The 21,009-nt window shown below is 40.2% G+C and overlaps 3 protein-coding genes across 4 annotated transcripts; 2 read left to right on the forward strand and 1 right to left on the reverse strand.

The window, feature by feature from the left end:
• The first annotated feature begins 1,944 nt into the window (after positions 1-1,944).
• avpi1 (arginine vasopressin induced 1) lies at positions 1,945-4,340 on the forward strand. 2 transcript variants are annotated; one of them, XM_072383749.1, is made up of 3 exons: positions 1,945-2,030; positions 2,372-2,807; positions 4,139-4,340. In XM_072383749.1, exons 2-3 carry the CDS (start codon positions 2,443-2,445, stop codon positions 4,335-4,337), a joined length of 564 nt encoding a protein of 187 aa, XP_072239850.1. In that variant the 5' UTR covers positions 1,945-2,030; positions 2,372-2,442; the 3' UTR covers positions 4,338-4,340. The 2 variants fall into 2 exon arrangements, with proteins under 2 accessions (XP_072239850.1, XP_072239851.1); XM_072383750.1 differs by having other exon boundaries at positions 1,989-2,035.
• Positions 4,341-5,861: 1,521 nt separating this feature from the next.
• Positions 5,862-14,138, reverse strand: pi4k2a (phosphatidylinositol 4-kinase type 2 alpha). The gene is made up of 9 exons (XM_072384266.1): positions 13,627-14,138; positions 11,672-11,872; positions 10,423-10,554; positions 9,771-9,924; positions 9,587-9,648; positions 7,755-7,854; positions 7,436-7,569; positions 7,224-7,283; positions 5,862-7,066 (listed from the first exon to the last, which is right to left on the reverse strand). Exons 1-9 carry the CDS (start codon positions 13,963-13,965, stop codon positions 6,905-6,907), a joined length of 1,344 nt encoding a protein of 447 aa, XP_072240367.1. The 5' UTR covers positions 13,966-14,138; the 3' UTR covers positions 5,862-6,904.
• Positions 14,139-17,089: 2,951 nt separating this feature from the next.
• On the forward strand, positions 17,090-20,533 carry pgam1b (phosphoglycerate mutase 1b). The gene is made up of 4 exons (XM_072384267.1): positions 17,090-17,487; positions 18,627-18,901; positions 19,031-19,211; positions 19,876-20,533. The coding sequence occupies exons 1-4, from the start codon at positions 17,349-17,351 to the stop codon at positions 20,043-20,045; spliced, it is 765 nt and encodes a 254-aa protein (XP_072240368.1). The 5' UTR covers positions 17,090-17,348; the 3' UTR covers positions 20,046-20,533.
• Positions 20,534-21,009: the final 476 nt, after the last annotated feature.

The following is a 21,009-nucleotide window of genomic DNA, read 5'->3' on the forward strand; positions in this document are numbered from 1 at the left end:
AGAGAAGAAGACAAGGTTGCGGTAGGTTAAAGAGATGAAAACAAGGATACAGTGGCTTAAAGAGAAGAAGACAAGGCTACACTGGGTTCAAGAGAAGAAGACGAGGTTACAGTAGGTTAAAGAGAAGGAAACAAGATTACAATGGCTTAAAGAGAAGCAGTCATTGACTGTGGATGATTGGATGAAAGTGATCTTCAGTGATGAATCACCAATCAGCATTACACAACAAGATGATGCTGGAACTTGTTACAACTCAAACAAAAGAAAGACAACTGTTGAAAGAAAAGCATATTTCCACAGTCACTGATCACATAGAGTTATTGTCAATTAAAAGAAGGTTTGCTGATGCTATGGTCATTTTTAAGGATGATAATTAAATTACCAAAGAGTGTTCAAAACTTTTCTTGAGGAAAGACATCATCTCAGTGACATGGCCAACAAACAGTCCAGATCTCAATCTGACTGAAAATTTAAGGTGGAAAGAAATTAGGTTCATGACCAAGCTCCATCCCGTCCTGCAAAGCTGATCTGTCAGCTGTTATGTAAGAAAGTTGGAACCTGATTGATGAATAAAAGAAGTTGAGTTTTTTTTATTAGTGAAGTCATCAAATAATCAAAACTGTCAGAAATGTCAGAGGAGTTGCAATAAAAAATTACTTTTTTTTGGATTCATGGTTCCAAAGTTTTTTTCATGTACTTGATCTGAAAAGATTAATTAATTACAGCTTTATGTATTTTTCGTTTCGTTTCAATTTAGTTGTACATTGTATATTGACAATAAAGAGCATTCATTCATTCATTCATTTTTCAGGTATGTTTTACAAAGTTAACTCAGCTGTTACAAAACAGCTGAGTTAACTTCCTCCAAGAGCAGCGAGTCCATATTCTTTGCCAAGGGCTAATCCGCTTTTCTCTCTGCCAAGATCCACCTTTTTGTCCTTGTGTGCCAACCTTCTTTGTTCTTTGTTCCATTAACCAGCGATCCTCCTACTTATCAACCTAGACTTCCACCATATAACCCCAATGCCAACACCTACCATTGTCAGTGTTGTGCATTTCTGTCCACTTTTGCAAAGCACTTCTCAGCTTTAAACCATAACAAACTAGATCCCATGGTGGCCGGTCATCCTTTGCACATCATTCATAATTCAATCTAAAGTTCAACAGACACTGGATAGAAGGATCTGAGAAGGGCTTTCAGCTGCAGAAAGTAGTCGTCTGTTTTGGTTGAGATTGAGTGATACAGTGAATCATTTGACAGATGCTTGCTGTACCCAAATGCCTCAACTTTATTAATCGAATTTCTTAATACTTAGAGTTTGACACAGATATAAAGATGACTAGTCACAGAAAAAGTATTCAGTTGAAGAGTTTGAATTGTAGATTAGAAAAATTGTCTGGAGGAATGCCAGGAAAGACCCCTTCACAAATACTAATCTAAAAATTAGATCAAATTTTCTATACCCAGTTGTATTTATCTGATTGTTTGTTTTTTGTTTGTTGCAGCGGACTACTTTTTCAAATAAAGATTTTACATATACTGTCCTAATGAGGCATTCTGTGCTTCTATTTTCTCCACGAGTTAAAATCCCACAGTTCAAGGATGGGTACTCCTGTCTCCCAAAGGCCTTACTATTACTTCAGTGTATTATTTTTCTTCTTTTTAAAATCTTTGATCCTGCTGGGCCGACTTTATGACTCAGCTCAACTCAATTTTATTTATATAGCATCTTTCAAACAAAAGTGCGACCCAGAAGTCAGAACAAAAGCAAAACTAAGACAAAAACAAAAACAACCAAACAGCCAGACTGACTCTTTGAGGTGAGAACCTCGGCACTGACGTCATTAATGGATTAGTCTTTGATTATTCCCTCCCCCTGAGGCTTTGCGCTCCTCTGACGTTGCAGTCAGAAGTGGGTCGACTTGGCATTAGTCGGTATAAGAGTTGCATTCTGGATGCTAGCTCAGTAATCCGTTTGTCTGTCTGCCTGTAGTACAAGTTTAGACTTGTCTCATTCAATCCACAGAGGGTAAGGTAAGCGCTATAATTATACTACATTCAACCAGTTTTTAAAATAATTCAGAGCAGAAACTGAACCTTTTTTTTATTTTATTAGACAATGTTAACTAGGATACAGAATTTTAATCAGTGGAAATGTTAGTTTAAGGTTAAATTTGCAGTTGCATTGTCATAACAGCACGTATCACTGCACATGCATCTCTCCAAGCTGAATAAATGATTTATTATAGTGGACATAGCAAAAGCTGTGCCACATGGGAAAAAATGTTTTTTGGAATTAGGTTTTTTGCCAGATGAATACTTGTGACTTTATATTTTGGTTGATCAGTTTGGTCTCATCTAACCTTTCAGGTTACTTCTAACTTCCCTTCATACTGATATCCTCAACACCTATCCTTATCCAAACTCTCTGACTCTGTGACATGGCAGAGGCCCTGAAAGCCAGTTCTACTGAGGACGAGCTGCAGTGGAAACCCTCCAGTCGATGCAGCAGGAAGTCTGGGTACTCCAACATCTTTTCAGGGGTGAACCTGCATCAGCTGTACAGGCTATTCAGAACAGCAGGGGACAGAAATGCTGAACATCGGGCAAAGCTGGTGTGGCGAAGGATGGATGTTGATGTGGAAGGAGCAGACGCTGAAAAAGAGAAGGAAGAAGAGGAGGTGGAGGATGATATAGGGCTGGCCCAGGCTTTGGTGGGGCTGAGAGTCAGAGCGAGGAATAAGGCAGGAGTCAGAGTGGAGGGACACAGAGAGCACAAGTGGCACAGAGCATCGGGATATCTCAGGTATGTGAAAGAGTTTGTGCCTTGAAATGCAGTGTGCAAACTGTCAAGTGCCTGACAAACTCACAATGCACTCATAAGACCGTGTCCTCCTCGCGATGCACACCATAATACACACAAGCTTGTGCGGATGTCCTTATTGGAACAACACATTGTTTTTCATTCACTGTGTACAGCTTAACCCTTACTCCCAAATCCTAATTCTAATCTTACTTAACCATTACCAGTTTATATCCTACCCTTACTTCAACTCACTACCTAGCCTCAACCCTTATCCTCACACCACAAAAGACTTAATTGAAACCAAACTTTGGTCCCCATAAGGACTACTGGTACCGACAAGGTCAGTGATTATACCAGAAAAGGTCCTAATGAGGTAACAAAATCAAGAACACACACACAAGTGTCATGCTCACTCTCTACATTCCTCACTTAGATGAAATTGGTCTTGTTGGAGTTGTGATGAAGTGCTGCTGTGTAGTTGTAGTATGTCTGCAAGACAGAGCTGCATTAACGGCATGTACGGCTCAGTTTTTCTTGCTATGCTACAGTCGCAGCAGAACTTTGGAGGAATGCGTAATGTTGGCTGGTCAGTCTGTTTGAGAGGTTTATTTGGATCAAACACTGAAAGATCTCTGCAACTATTGGATTGTTATTAGATTTGTTCCTACATAAAAACACTTATTTAATATACCACTATTATCAGGCCAAAATTTTACAAGTTAGTAAAGTAGACTTACATCAAAGTAGGAGATTAGATTAGATTTGAAGACTTGGTTTTAATAAAGGAAAAAAATGCAGGCATTTTCAAAAAGTCTCCGCCATCTTACTCAGGAACAACAACACATAGCAGCAATACAGTATTTGTTTAGACTATTCTCACATCTACAAAAACTGCTTCAGATCCAAACTTATTCAGCTTATTTCTTTGACTGTGTTTGAATATACAGATGGGCTCCTAAAAAATAAAATAAAATTGTGACATCTTTAATTTAGCTCTGCTTTCTTACAGTATACCATGGTGAAGTTATGTTTAGCTTCCTCCAATTTTGCATCTATGAGGCCCACTGGATCTTTGCTCTATACGACTGCCCTCTCTTTAATCATGAGGTTCTTATTGCTGTAGGCTGGTGTAATGGAGGTCAGACATGTCCCTCTCTGACCACAAGCTCTACATTAAGGGAATCAGGACCATAAAGGAGCATCTGTGACTTTGTACTGATCCAATTACACAACCATCTTTATGTGAAAAATATGTTAATATGCTTAAACTGTGGGTTGATGTGTGAGCTGGTTTTAGTTAATCTAAACTAGGGTAACTTCTCTGTCTTTAGGGTTGAAGAGCCTCTATCTGGCTACACTCTTGAGGATGAGGAGGTTGATCTCACAAAAAATCTGGAGGAATTTCAGTTGCCAACTAAGGAAGACATTCCAGAGAATCAAAACCCCTTCAAACCATCATCATGGGGGTTGGGCATCAGGCTGGAGGGTGCCAGGGACTCTGACCGCTACCTTCACCGCATCCTCCACTGAAAATTACACTTGAGGATGATGCAAAGAATGTGAAGACTTGGCTTTTTTTTTTTCTTAAAAAGGTTTTGCATGAAAAAGGACATGCTGCATCACTGCTGTTTGGAGCCCGTGTTTGTGCTGGGATTCTGCTTTGAGATAATTCGACAAACTGTTGCAGGAAGTGTGCTTCGAACTTTGAGTGACACAACAAAATCAAACCAGTTGTGTTTGACAGAAATGGCCTGTTGTGTGACCCTGAACTTAAACTGTTGGTGTACAAATTGTTTCCTGTTTTGAATGCGCGCAATTAAAAGAGTAGCTTGATAGCTGTGACGTGAAGCGTCTGAATTTGTGGTACATTATCATTACAAACAGGACAGGATTACGTAACATATTTCAAGTTAAAGCTTTTACGCTTTTAGGTTTTAAAGCAATTCAAGTTTTGAGAGCATTCAGAGCCTGTGATGCCCTTTACTTAGCATTTAAATGTTCAAACAATGAAACAATCAATAACAATCTTCAAACCTGTACTCACTTGCTTTATAACCATTTCTTGAACAAGGTGGTGAAAACAAAATTGACGTTTATGTTGCCTTTTTATCTCAGCTGCAGACATGAAACCAAATTAGTCTTACTTTGCACATCATTTAATCCAATATTTACCATCCTTCAACAAAATCCAGTGGGAAATATCTATGTTGTACAGTCCTTCTTCCACATCATGGTGTCAGCGTGCTACTTGAGATGGGTGAGTTCCACTATGTCACAAAGAAAGGGTAAATCAACTGTATTTATGAGGCTTTTTTCTACTCTAGTTGACCACTCAATACTCACCCCTATACAATGTTACATGCTATGAAGTGCTTTTTCTCTATGACACACATTGGCATACAGATGGTTGCATCAGAGGCAATGTTGGGTTCAGGAATGACTTCGACATGTGGTCCAGGGAAGCTGATCCATTGTCTTTCCGATTGGCAGGCGACCTCCCTTCCAGCTCTGAAATCCTCAAATGTATTTATTTGCTTTGTATATCATTTTTGTATCACACACTGTTGTGTTCATGAATGAGAGGTTCCACCATGTTTTGCCACTCTCATTGGTTAAATAGCCAGAGCGCGCTTTATCATATATATATATATACCAACTTTTATTACCAGTGTTCCTACATGAGATACCGTTTCTAAAACATATTTAATTTTACTAATAAAGTCAAATTTCCTTTGCTGTGTGAACAAATTACAAGCTGCTAGATTTACAACCTTGTTCATGAGTTAATTTGGGTTTAATCAAAGCATTTCGATTATTAATCAATAAAGGAAAATGAGTCTGTTAAGAGCAGTGAAGAGTGAACCAGACAAAAAAAAACTAAAACGATCAGAGAAAAATGCATGAACTGAAAGAAACTGCAGAGTTGGGTTAAAACTACCTTTGGATTTACAGAAGTGGGACTCATTTCACACAAGATAATAATTTGATTGATAAATATTGATAACAGCAGCTCTAAAGATGTGTTTTGCTTGAAAGCAGCAACAACAAAAAACATTGTTAATTTAATATGTTTTAATTATAATCGATCATTAAATATTACATACAAATTATACAGTGCATTGTCACAATAGATTTCATGTCAGATCAGTACAGCAGGAAGTTACTTCTTTGTTTACTCGGGTCCACCCAGGAGCCAGAAAATTAACAGAAATCAACAAGGCCAAGAAAAACGGGAGCTGGTGGGAGCCTCCTCTGCTCAGTTTCAGATGCAGAGGTTTTTGTTCTCTTCACCAACGACAAAAAACTCTTCCATGGGAGAAGACAAAATTTGGTGAACTAGTCATACAATTTTTATTTTAAAAGTTAATTTCTTTGACCAAAAGTACCTCAGGCTTTGCCGTTTAATCACAAATGACTTGTAGATCCCAGTCTTCAGAAGGGCTAAGAATAACGTGAAACCAGTTCACGTGGCTTGTGTTCAATGTGCGACGACATACATGCCACTCAGAGCTCACTTCCTAAATCTGTAAGATTAAACCAGAATAAACACTTCTCTTCTTTTGATAGGAAACAAAATGCTGATCTGGTGGCTGATCTGGTGGCATTGCTTTCACCAGCCCGTTGCTTTTTTTTTTACTGTGTGAGAGGAAATATGCATGTGAGTATTAAAAAGGCAAAGAGGTGTGACAAAAAAAAACAAAATGTGGAATGCAAACCCCCCCATCTTTAAACAAACATATGAGAGGCCTCTGACTGGCGTGCATGTGTACATGAACGAACAATATGTACCCAGGGGTGCACAGAAATGTCATCCCACCGATATCACTCTCAGGACAGAACAGAATCTTCATCACTTAAATTTGTCAATCATATTCACACAAGGCACAGAAGCAAACGGGGAAGATATGCTGTGAAATCCTTCCACTTTTAGCCTCATCTCTGCACCCACTAACTCGCCCTCTGTACCAAAATATCCATGAGGAGGGGAGAGGGGGTGAGGATCATTTCCAGGACAAAAACCTGTGCTCTCAGATTCTGTCTTCTCCTCTATTCGCACACAGATGCTCCAGCTTCCTGCAGTTTCGCTGCTCCTTTTCCTACCACCAGGTGAAGAAGGGTCTTCTACTCTGGAAACTCTGTGTATAGGACTCGCTGTTTGCTCTCTGAGGTGCTCTAGCCGTTTCAACGATAACTGGGGGCATCTGGACCAACTGGAGGGGTGTTTTACCGTCCTTCAGGGCTTGGCACAAGTTCAAAATCTTTGCACAGAAAGGGAGAGGTTTGTCAGAACAAAATCATTTATCTGAGGGTGAAGCAGGGAGAATAGTTGCATGATAAATTGCTGAAAGAAAATGATGCCTTTCAGTGTGTAGCTTTAGATTTCAGGTAAAGCATTTCAGCAAAGAATAAACTTACCTGCCCCCTCATAACAGCTACTTGTTTGTGAAACTGTCCCCTGTCGAAACCGGGATCTTTCTGTGACAAACAGCAGAAAATAAAAATATATGCATGTTGTTTATGCATTTTCCTCATTCTGGCATTTGTTTCAACCTGTGATTGTCAATCCTCCCATTCATATGACTCCTCATCACTCTCCACCTCTATGTCAATGATGAAGCTTTGCTTGCCTTAAATAGCTCATAGAGGTCCTCTTCCAGGTCTTTGATGAAGTTTGGGTCCGACAGTTTTGGTATGACTAGCTCTCGGATTTCCTGGGAGAAAGGAACTTTGGCTTGAGGCAGCCATGCCCAGTAGAAGGGGTCTGGTGATCATACAACAAAATCATTTCTTAACACTGATTGAATGCATTAAAAAAATGTATGTCTTGCAGAAAAGAAGTGAAATGCAAGGAACAGAAACAGACTTTTTGCTGGATGTAAAAAAATAGAAGCTGCTTTTCTTTTTAAATGCAATCTCAATCTGAGCACTGATTATGCAAGTGCTTACAAGCTCTCCAGGAGTCCGGGTGCTTGAGGGGAAAGGCAAGGCCGTTGTCTATAGCTGCCAATTTAATGATGGGATCCTTTACTACCACCCAGTCTGTGTCCTGGAGAGATACACAACATAAAAATAACATAAAAACAATTAAGTTTCCCAGTTAATGATGAAACAGCATGCATAACACCGTATGTATGAAGCCAACATTAATTGGAGCCTAACTAATTAGCTTGCAACGTAGTGTTATGTCTGTGTTTTAACATTACACTGAAAAAGAAACTTGGCTTAATTCAAGCGGTGTTAACATAATGTCTGTCAAACAGAGCATCTCCAACGTCCTTATCAACACACAATCTGCAGCACATGTAGCGGAGTATGCATCAGATGTGGAGCTGAAACAATTAAAGGGGAGAATATATGTTTTGGTGCATGTACTTTGGATTCATAAGACTTGACTTACTCCTAACTTAGAAAAAACAACCTTGGCACTTGGTCAGAGATGAACATTTATCTACATATCTTTATTCCTACTTAACTTCAAATTTAAATCAAACTGCACTGACTAGCTTTGAAGTGGGACAAATTCTCCTCAGCAGTTATATAACCAGCTTAACTTAAAAATAGATTATCCATCAATGCCTTATCTGTACTCCGCTTTATATCAACAACAGTGCCTAACATTAGCCTCTACAAAAAACCCAGGGTTTATGGAACAGATATGGAACGGAGGAGTTACTGTGATTTTTCAGTAGTATTGACCAGCTGGACACTTGGTAAAGCCCATCTATCTAGGGAGCTGTGTTTTAGCAAGCTGGGCCACTTGAAATCATGACTTGTGACCAGATTGTGCCTAAAAGATGGATCAGCATCAACTGTGAGAAGCCAAACTGCAACTGACAGTCAATTATTTTTTTTCTATGAGTCAGGTAAGGTAGTCTGAGCTTGGATTACAGTGTGTGCTACGGTTAGCTTTCAAGCTATATACTATGAGCTCTGTCATAAGATGTGACGGGGCAAGCCGTGCCCTCCAGAGGTGTCAGTCGCACAACAGTCTGAATACACAGGTACTGAAGACTATTATTTTACCTATTTGTGAGTGTGTATCACTCCTGGAGGCAAAACGTTGAAGCTTCAGACTGACAAACAGGAAATGGGTAGCACAAACACAATAAGTGACCTTCAGAGTAGACCATTTTGGTGAGAATATAGGGAATAGGGAATATAGAGAATAAATTGTCATGGTTTCAGTGAGTTGTTTTCTGAACCTTTAAACAAAGGGATTGTATACATTTCTATGTCAGAGCAATTGCAATGATTGGATTTGTTGTGATGTTGGGCAAATAAATATCAATTTCACAATTTGATTAATAATTCTCACGGTTACCGGTACATAAGGACTGGAAAAGAGGTTCTCTGAAAGTTCAGTTCAGAGCCGTGCTTCATGGATGGATGAATGTTGCTTGTAATTCTACTTAAGTTCTTTTGCCATTTCTTTTTCAACTTATTTGTTCTTTTACACCCCTCCCCCACCCCTAAACTGAACAACTTGTTCATCCATGGAAACGCTGTAAATTAACCATACACCAGAAGGAAATTACTGCATACTTTGTGTGTGTGTCCTCCACCTCTTGGCCAATTGTGACACGATAATAATATGCTTGTTGGTTATTGAGTACTGCTGATCTCATAAGAAGGAGACCCCATGGAAGAGAGGGGTGGAGTGCAGTGAGTGGGTCACTACAGGCCTAAAACAAGTCAATGTGAATAGAAATGTAAAAAGTGTGTCATGGGATCACCATTTAAACCAAATAAAGTTAAAGACAATTATGCAGCTTCCTTACCTTATTTCCAACAGCGTCCATTGGATAGTCATATTTCAGCAACCAGTTGTCATTTCCTCTGTCTACATAACAAAAGAAGAGACAAATCCAGACTAAACCCATCTAATCAAACCAATAAATTAAAAAAACATTCTGCAATAAGCACAAGAGCTTTATACAGCAGCAACACTCGTTGTGTGACTACCTGTGTTCCTGATGATGTAATCGAGGACAACGAGCCGCTCAAACTGCAGCTGGAGCTGGCGGTTGGTGTTCTCAGGCAAAGGCTCTGCTTCAAACCTCCGCAGCCAAAAATCTGCATCTTTGTATCCATCAACGAAGAGCTGGAAGGAGCCAACCTGTTGGCAGAGAAACAGATGTCACAACTGATGTGCGCTCAAGATTTTTATCTAAATGATCACATCATATCCTCAAAAGATTACAGCTTTACTGCAAAATCGTGTGCTCTTTTGATACTTAGCAGTTTTAGAAAATATGCTTAAATATACAACAGCTTGGTGTATTTCTGGTATTTATCTGGAGTATTTTTGGTATTGATAAGCTAAATATAGATTTGTGTTAGCAGATCCGTGCATTTCCACTTCATCTAAAAAGCACATTTGAGACAAAGGTAATGATTAACAGTGAATAAGGCAATTAAACCCTTTTATAGATTAACTTAACAGGGGTAAATTAATTAAATAATAAATAAAATAACTGACTTAAATGAACATCAAGAAACACAATAAAAGTGAAGAATATTTTTCAGGACTTTTAAGGGTGAATATTCCTTTACCATTCAATTGTACTACATGTAAATAATTCGAATTAAAATGTGTTAGAACTTAGCACTTTACCTTGGGCGGCAGTCCAATCCTGTGGAAGCGTTGACCCACTTTGGGGACCTTCTCCAGAGCTAGCCTTTTTCCTCGAGACTTGACCCTGTCTATGGCACTGTAGTTGAATGTTTCACTCGCCAAATACACCACCTGAAGCGGGAATGTCAATTTAGAGGGATTGTTTGAAAATGGCTTCTTTCTTTGTGGACATTCCATGTCAACCCACATACAACTTTACCAACTTGAAACTGCACCAATTCTCTGAAGATATAACTACAAAGTACCAGTTTGAATATAAGGTGGATATCTGCAAGAGCTGTTGAGTGGATGGATATGTTCTCTGCTGTAGTCCATGAGGCTGGACACTAAGTGGGAGGAAGGAGGCCAGTGAGAGTCATAGCCACTATCTGCTGAGTGAGTGCCACAGGCAGCTGAAACCCAATGAGGAAGAGAAAGAACCATCACAGATGGACAGGCTCCTGCACAGAACGCACCACCAAAAGATTGAAGAAGTGGCTGTTATCGAGTGACGAGGATGTCACAATTGTGACATTTTAGTACACAATTAATTGCTAAACAAATGACTGCAATTAACAGTTACCCTAACCCTGTAAAAAAACTGGTGTGAATGCCAGCAAGGAGGCAAGAATCATGACTGCATGAGAAACAGGTGCTTAGTACAAGAGCCAAACAGGCCGGCGTCTGCCACACCAGACAGGACCCCGGGTAAAGGCTGTGCAAAAAGGCCTCCGAGACACTCAAGCACATAGTAGCAGGGATGTAAGATGCTGGCAGGTACAGCTGCATGGACCAACATTATCAAGTGGCAGGGACATCTGTGTACAGTATAGTTAGGAAGTCCCAAAGGGAAAGTGAGAGATACCAGTAAAGGTGGTGGAGAATGACAGAGCTAATCCAGACTGATAAACAGGTGTTGGCTAAGTAAGAAGGCAGTAGTGACAGATGAAGCAATCCCAAGTTACAGCAACATAAAGAAGAAGGAACACAAGAAGCTCAAAATTCAGCTGGAAAGGCCCTTAGCCCACATGTGGGCAAATTTTAGTAGTAGTCACCCTCCCAATTTAGCAGCGACTCCAACTTAAAAATAGTTCCCTTTGGGCTCTAATATATATCATATAGATTCATTTTCAACCAGCACAAAAAATGTGTAAAGAATTTTTTTAATTTTTTAAATTCTGTAAACATGTGATAGAGATGACATGGAAGAGCCCTTCTGTAATGTTGACACAGCATGGTGTGATTATACCTTCGTCCTGGGGACAATATTGAGCTCCAGCTTCTGATCGACCAGGCTGGCCCCGGCCTCTGAAAGGTAACCTTGGTTCAAAACCAAACAGTCTCGGCCAAAACAACAGGGACAACACAGTTTCTGGAGCCACTTAGTCCATTTAGGATTCAGCTGGCCGTAGGGCTCTTCATTTTTAGGTTTGAACACTCCGATGATCTTCTGTGAAGGGAGAAGAAGTGGAAGAAAGTGAGAAACAAAGGCAGAAAGAGGTTCACAGAAGAAAAAAAGAAGGTGTGGTTGTGTATAAGTTGATTCATTTTTTAATCTAACGATAGCATCATCTCTTAATAGCCTGAAAATACCACTGAATCCTACAGCACTTAAAGGAGAGCAATGGAAAGTTGGATTATAATACAAGAGTGGTTTCAATTACAATTCTAATAGAGATAAGACCTACTGAAATGCAATTGAACTGACATGGATTAAACTTACGCTCATTCACTATGTTTTCAACTAAAACTTTTTTAAACCAAAAAACCTTTGAGTTTGATAAAAAAAAAAGAAGAAAGATATTGGGTGTGGTGCCATTTCACAGTTGTATACAGAAATCACATGTCACGTTACGCTAGAATCCCTCACACCCACACACACACTCACACCGATTACAACGTGAAACTTGGTCATTGAGGAGAATTATGTCCTCACAGAGAGGTAGCACATGACTACTTAGCACAGCGGTGACTAACCCAAAAACTGGAGAGGTGGGGGGAGACCAAGAAAACTCAACTATTCCGCCCAAAATAGCTCTTTTTGCTTCAAACACCATTAAGTGGTAACGAAAGAGGCACATAAGAGGCTTGAGCTTTGCTGTGGTGAAAAGATAGAAAGTGAAAACTGTGAGGATCCAAGCCAAAGTCCACACAATCACTTCCTTTTTTTCCCCTTTCACACAGCTCAAGATACATTATCAAAGCTGGATCCAGTGGTGTCGATCAAACTTTACAGTCATTAAGCTGGGAGAAACATTTTATAACTGCCCCATGTTGATTCCCTGCTTTATTTGAGTCACTGCGTATCGATTTGTAAACCAAATTAGAAGCGTGTGCTCAACGTCTTCTGCTTCATGACATGTCTAACAGTTTGTTTTTAGCACAGTCATCTAACAGGCGTTTTATCTGAGTCTGTACTGATCACTGTGACAGGCCTGCACAGACGACTGCTGACATGATACCTTCCTCAGCAGATGGATCCACAATGATGGACACCTGCCTTCGTGGCTGTAATCACATTGGTGAGTAAAGCATTTTAGTGGAGAGGCTAAGCAACCTGAGCTTACCGGGTCAAAAAAAAAAAAACATACAAAAATGTGACTTGTTGCTGTTGTTTACTTTTAAATCTTACTTTTAAATTACTTTTAAAAAAACATTGGGGGTTTTTTTGTTTGTTTTTTTGGCTGAAGCCTTTAAACCACAGAGCTATTTCATGGCTCTTTGTGAATAGAAGGTGAACAAGTGTGGGAAGAGGAGCTCTAAAAGGAAACAATCAAGCAAAACAGCAATTGTTCTGCTCATATTATGGACTTTTCTTTGTTTAAATCAAACTTTATTCGTTGTCCTTGCGTTATGTGAAAGACTCAAAGGAGCTGCCAGATGGCAGACAGCCTTCACCTTGGCTGACGTATTTGCAGTCTGTTATATTTGTTTAAAAAAATGAGCAGTTTTTATGTTTATCTGGGTCAAAGCAGGCACATGTTGTGTTTCATAGTCTACCTTACAGTTTATCTGCGAAGTCATCACAGGCTAGTTAGATAAGGCCTCTCCTACAAGCGACTAACACTTTACCAAAACACTTGTCTATCAGTCTTTCAGACATGTCATCTCCCACAACACATCAGATTTTACAGATTTGTGACGAGACAGCTAACCATACCAGTAAGTAATGGGTGGATGTTAGTAAGAATCAGCTCCTCTTACCCCTTGTGAGTCTTTGACAAAGTAGCTTCCACTGGAGCCCTGGTAGATCCTCTCCGGGTATATGCCCTCCTCTATGGCTCGTTCGGCCTTTCGGATGATTTCTCTGAACTCGGGATCTTCTGGGAATTCGTTCCTGTGCGGTTCCCGAGGCGTGTTTCCTCGGTCACGATCCAGGAGCGGCTGTCTCTCTCGGTTGCGTCCCGGACTGCCCGCCGGGATGCGCACCACAGAGCCCGGTGTGCCTCCAAACGCACCCCGGGGGCTGGTGGGCTCTGTGGGGCAGTAGCTAAAATCACCGGAATCCCGGAGCGGAGAGACAAGCGGACTCGTCTCGTCCATGACTTTGGAGGTAGACGATGAGTTATTTTATCCTCTGTCACGATATGAAAAAAGAGGAACTCACCAAAAAGAGGGAAAACAGAAGGTGGGACGGTTGTTTTGTTGGCTAGCAGTGACGCTGGCTATCAAACAAACACGGGAGAAAAGAAAATCAGATGACTGTCAGCTTCCGGGAAAAGGCGGAAACCGTTGAGTGTTTTGATCTGTAACCAATCAGCGTCCAGATCCCCCTGTCAGCAACCTAATCTCCTGGGCTGATTGGACATAATCATCCCGCCCACGGATGACACGTGAGACTGAGGTTAACCCAATCAATTAACAAAACAAAACAGCTTTTGATAAAGATTTTGAGTGTTTAGGGAGTACATTACGAAACTGAAGACTTTTTATTTATCATCAGATGGCAGAGGGGTAAATCTAGTCCATTTATTCTCATCTGACTTTTACATGTTCTAGAAAACTATATCAAGCAGCACATTACATGAAGCACATGAATTCAGAAAAATCACAAATTAATATAAAATAAATGAAGAACTGTTACGACTGTGTCAGTCCAGAGCTAATGCTAGAAGTGTTGGGTAATAGTTCCGGTTTGTCAATCAACTGTCTGTCTGACAATGAGTTAAACCACAACAAAGTGGAGATGTAAATTATGCACAGTGATTCAAAACATTCACAGGGTATCATATGGCTACAAATACATTCAAAATTATTAATGAGTGACAATATTACTCAAGACTGTCACAAATAGACTCAAAACAACTACAAAGACATGAGAAATTACTATTAAAGACAAAAAAAAAGGGATTTTAAAGTAAGAACAGTGAAACTAAAAAAGACATCCAGAAAGAATCAGGACACATCCATATATTCAGTACACAACAGTGTTTTTGGCAAGTTTGTGATTTCCATAGAGGGTGCAAGAAAAGGTGCAACCCTTGCCTCTACTTTCCAAAGGGCGAATATTTGCTCGTTGTGAAATAAAAAACACTTCAGAGGCTGAACTTGTGCAAATAACACAGGAAGAAACTTCACTTTGAGTTTGGTCTGAATACACCATTAGTTTTTCCTTAAAAAGGATGGTTCATGGCTCACAACTATGTATTAAATTCAGTCAGAGAGTCTTCCATTTAAAAAATATTTCTAGATGCAGAAATGGCATTACATTTGTTTTTTCAACACCTACAGTGCATTGTATTATAAAAAGATTCAGAGAAACCAATGTTGGATGAACAACACCTTTGAGCCCGCTGATGGCATTGCATGAGAAACCATCATGCTACTGTGATCACTGGAGTCACATGGGTTCAGTAATACATTTGAAAATCTTTTTCAGTCAACACAGTCCACTGCTGCATCCAGAAATGTAACCTGAAACTGTACTACACAAGGAGGAAGCCAGATATCAACCCTGTGTACAAACCCAAACTTGTCTCAGATGGACATAAATACAGTGGACATGTATTCTGTGGTCAGATGAGCCCATGTTTCAGCTGCTTTTTGGAAAAAACGGATGCCCAATGGTACATGCAAATGATGGGACAGACAATCCAGGATGTCATCAGAGGAAAGTGCAACAGCCACCGTTTGTGATGATATGGGGGTGCATCAGTTTCCATGGCATGGGTGAATGGTATATATGAGAGGGTGCCATTGATACAGAGACACATATATTGAAGGTCTGGCTGTGTGGAAACAGCGTGTGCTTGACTAACCTATCTGTGGAAAAGATCAGTTTCCCATATGAAGCATCATGAACAGGCGAATCAGACAACAGAAACCACTGTGAGCAGGTGAAATCGTGCATTCAGCAAGGATGGACATATATTTCTGAAAAACTGCAATGACTGGTATCCTTAGTTTCCAAATAATCATTAGGTAAAATTAAAAGTATTGGAGATGTAACAGAATGGTAAACGCGTTGTTGACATTTAATTCGAGTTTTTTTAATAATGTGTAAATGTAATTAAGTTGGTCAAAAAATAATTTTCTGGAATAAATCAAGATTCTTTATGATGAGAAGAAAATGACTGACATTTACATTCATGGGAAAAAGGTAGTATTCACATTCTTTTCTGAAGTAAAAGTACAAATGTCGCACTGTAAAAGTACTTTGTTGGAAGTAAAACACTGGCTATTATCAATGTTACTTAGGTAAACGTGTGTATTATTACACACAATAATATTAAAGTTTGATCACTGAATTTAATAATCTTGTAGGATGTGCTTATATAAACTGTTTAATGATTGAAAATATTTACTGTTTGAAATCATCTCAACTTAGAAAGTAATTAAAGATAAAGCTATATAAAAACTGTCTTATTAATACACTAAGGTATGATCCTTACCAGCTCCTAAAATGAGGTAAACATAACCTCAGATGAATGAATAATATACACTGCTTACATAAGAATTAAGGGGGTAAGTAGCAGCCAGGTGCTGCTAATCAAATGTACTGGATCAACTGATCATCAGCACCTCTATAAAAGCAGACATTACAAAAATTCCTCATTCCAAATTAACAAAAGCAAAGCGTGAAGATGACGCAGGACTGGAAACCTATGAGGCTGAGACAACAAAATGATGGCAAACACTGACAGAACCAGAGAGTTATTCATACTCGGACGGTTGATGAAAAACATGGAACAGACTAAATGAAGCCACTAAGAATAACTAAAGCAGAGCAGAGAACAAAAAACAAAGCAGGTATGATAATCAGATAATTAAAGTGAACACAAAGAGGGAAAACAAGAGCTTAAAAGGCCAAAAATCCTTTAGCACGATGTGACAAACTGATAACATCAAACAAAAAACAGTAAGTTGATAAGTTGATGATTCAACTTAAGAGAGGATGGGGTAAAAGTAGAAAAGTACTGTTATCGAGTACATTTGCTTTCATTTCGACCCTGTGACTGACATTTCAGTATAGAGCACATGTACCGCCATGCTTAAATGCCTATGGTGAATATTTAGGATATTTTTAGGCATTTTGAACGGTCTCTCCCTGTGATGCACCAAGGCCAGCCCGCAGGACGCACAGCTGCGGGGTGTGTGGACGTGCCGCTGTGCGCATCCTCCTGCCTCCCTCCTCCTCCGGCGCATGCAGCTCGCCCTCTGATTGGTGGAAATCAGCAGGAAGAGAGGGAGGAAACTCGCTCCTAGACCTGTCAAAACACGACCAGAGTAGCTAACTCTTCAATCCTCTCCCGCAACAGTCTCCCCATCACTGCAGAATAACAAAAATACCGCGTCCATTTCTTTATAGCCGTCTGTGCGGTTTTGGCGCAGTCAGGTGTAATCAGAAAGCGTCGCTGCCGCCTTCCTGGAAGAATCCCTCACCCCAAAGTTACCGGAAATACAGCGCAGAGGGCATTAGTGTGAGGATGGCTGCGTACAAACTGGTGCTGATCCGCCATGGAGAGAGCTGCTGGAACCAGGAGAACCGCTTCTGCGGCTGGTTCGATGCGGACCTGAGTGAGACCGGGGAGCATGAGGCAAAGCGGGGAGGACAGGCCCTGAAAGGTACGCCGGCAGACAATGTCACCGGGCCTAATCGGGCTTTGTTTCTCGGGTGTCGTTTTAAGCCGCTAAAAGACAGTGCTTATGCAACTCTGACGGGTGGGGAAACAAGTAGTCCAGAGCCCTCTGCTGCACGAGACGACTCAGTAGCACGAGACACACGGAAGTGTCTGTATGATAGTATAACCGTCTGGCCAATCGGTTGCTGTTTGAAATAAAACTAAATTGGGACCGAAGAGATTCTGCAAATAGACTTAAATGTTTAGTTAGTTAATCCAGCACAGATAAAGTCCTTATTTATAGATGTTCTGCTTCCCTCTGTCATTCCCCAATAGCCTAAGTAGATAATACGTGTTTACCAAATAAATAGTTTATTAATTATACCTCCATTTGTGACACCAGTGAATGAAGTTCGTGCTGAGTTTTAGCCAAAGGCTTACAGTCTTTCTGCCTCTGATTTCCATTAAGATTTTAAGGGAAAATTCTGAGATTCACACATAAACACGTAAAGTTGTCGCAAAAACTGTAAGCCTCTAATAAAGTGTCAGCAGGCAAATTAAACAATCACCTAAAAATATAAATCATATTTCCAGAAACGCGTGCTGTTGTGAAGGAACATGATGCGCCACATTAAAGCTGCTCTGGTGGAGCACATGTGGTCTTCAGTGCTTTGCATAAATTTAGTGTAAATCTGTATATATCTGATTGTGTTTTTCATTTAGCACCTTATAACTCAGCTTCAAGGGAAAAGGCAGACTGTCAAGCAAAGAAACTTCAGTTTACTGTGATTTACAAGTGAAGTCTTCCGATGCCTTATCCTGAATTTTCTAGCATTATAGGTGGACACGTGCACACACTCCTGTTGGTTTTCTGTGACCCAGAAATCCTCTGCTGGGGCATCCTGCAGAGCTCACAGTTAGCTAGTGCTATGTGGCTAATGACTAAACGGAAGTAAATGTAGGGGTGAAATATATCCTGCAGATAACTATTTTGTTATGTGAAGCGTACCTATAAGAGTAATTATGCTTCCTGTATCACGAAACTATTTCAAAATGACACCTTCTGTGCATTTATATGTTAATGACATTACAATTTGATTACATTTTCTTTTTTTTCTTTGTCATCTCTCTGATTTACCTCAGATGCTGGCTATGAGTTTGATATTTGCTACACCTCTGTCCTAAAGAGGGCCATCCGTACCCTGTGGTATGTCCTGGACAGCATTGACCAGATGTGGCTGCCTGTCCACCGAACCTGGCGACTCAATGAGCGCCACTACGGTGGCCTGACTGGACTGAACAAGGCTGAGACCGCTGCCAAGCACGGCGAGGCACAGGTCAAGATCTGGAGGCGTTCCTTTGATATTCCTCCCCCATCCATGGATGAAGGGCATGACTTCTATCAGACCATAAGCAAGGTGACAACTCAGCAAAACTCTGACACACTGAGACTTTTTCTCCAACAAGTGCCAGCATCTCTGTTACATCAGAGTTGGTCTACATGACTGAGATGCAGCTAACGTCAATGATCTTTCTTTTTTTGGTAGGATCGGCGTTACACTGACCTGACAGAGGACCAGCTTCCCAGCTGTGAAAGTCTCAAGGACACCATTGCTAGGGCACTTCCCTTCTGGAACGAAGAGATTGTTCCACAGATCAAGGAGGGAAAGCGGGTTCTGATTGCTGCCCATGGCAACAGCCTGCGGGGCATTGTGAAGCATCTTGAGGGTAAGAAAAAAATGCACTTACTTAAATCTAACCAAGTGGTGAAAAGTCTATGGCCTTTGTTTAAATCCGGAAAGCTTGACTTGTCATTGTCCTGATAAAACTCAGCTCTATGTTTCCTTTATTGTACTGTTTTAACATTGCTTCTTGTCTGCACCAAAGAGAGTCATGCTTCCTGAATAATCAATATTCTCAACCATGCAAACGGTGGCACGTGCCAAAATTGATGTCACAGCACCTCTCGTGCCAGACATTTTGGTGTTGTTTCAGTCTGTGATGGACCTCCCTATTTTTTTAGCCTGTCACTCGCTGCGGAGTGCAACTACTACCAGTGCAACTCCTGCAGTGTAATTATGTAATATTCTCAGGAACAACGCCTACTGCTTAAAACAAAGGCTGCAGGGCATCCAGCATGCTTAAAGCATGAGTTTAAAGGGCACTTTGTGGCGCTATGATGTCACAATTTGCTTGAGCAATGGCCGACTTGTCCAATTTTTATTTTTTGCTTCACACTCAACCCAAAATATATGATAACCAACAATGAGAGACTTTCAGTGATGGCATAACAAAAAATCATAACATTAATTTCCTGTTTTTATATACATATATATATATATATATATGATGAATTTATTACAAGCTGTTTACGTCTGTTTCTGTTTCCAAGGTATGTCAGAGGAAGCCATCATGGAGCTGAACCTGCCCACAGGCATCCCCATTGTGTACGAGCTGGACAAGAACCTGAAGCCTTTAGGACCCATGCAGTTCCTGGGAGATGAGGAGACCGTCAAGAAGGCCATGGAAGCTGTGGCTGCTCAGGGCAAAGCCAAGAAATAGACTTGTCTTTTGCCTGGAGGCTAGAGTACTGATCAATCATGTGCGGTTCTTTCATCAAGTTAAAAAAAAAAAAAAAAGGTTATTTAATGGTTGGGTTATCACAGACTTGCACACACAGACACACAATGTGCACTTTATATGAGTAGTACCCAGCTTTTACACAAACATGCAATCTGAAGTTTGACTTGATTGATCTCTCCTCTGTGATACACTGAAACAGACATTTCATATTAGACTACAGAGTATTGTTTAAACACTGACCAAAATGAAAATTAGGGACCAGAGAACAGAAGCAAACGTAGACTACCGATGCAGAGCTGTCCTAAGAATTCCTTCTCATTTACAATCCCTGTAGGTAAAGCTCAGTGGGAACAGTATTAGTACAAAGTAACACTGGCTTCTATTAAAAGGCAGGTCGATTTGTCCTGCACTGCTGAATATTGTTTGCTGTGGCATTGTGAGAAACAAATAAATGTTGTGTGACATTATTTGATGAAAGCTTTTTGTTCTTCTCTCAGCACAGTTGTCATTTCTGTCTCACGAAGAATAAGGGATACAAGTAAAAATGTAGAATGATGATTAAAACAAAGTCGATCACAAATACCGACCATATTAATTTAAAAAGGAGTGTGCATTCAGCCCATTTTCAAAATAACTTGGTCACATTGTATAATTATTAAAACAGAATCATTGCTAATCATTCAAAATTTGTTTTGAACTGACAATAGTACGAAGACGACTTATCAAATGTTGAAACTTAAATATTTTAGATGTACTCTTCAATTTGATACCAACAACACACTTAAAAGAATCAGAACATGGTCAACAAAAGCCTGGAAAGTTTGTGTAATGCTTGCCTGACAGAACCATCTGGGATGAGACCAGTGGAAAGTATTTGAAAGGAACAGTCACAAAGTGGACTCTGCTAAATTGACATTTTTGCCAAAGACAACTAGAGGGAGAG

This window comes from Leuresthes tenuis, unplaced genomic scaffold, assembly GCF_036924035.1.
Source record: "Leuresthes tenuis unplaced genomic scaffold, fLeuTen1.0.hap1 SCAF_4, whole genome shotgun sequence".
NCBI lineage: Eukaryota > Metazoa > Chordata > Actinopteri > Atheriniformes > Atherinopsidae > Leuresthes > Leuresthes tenuis.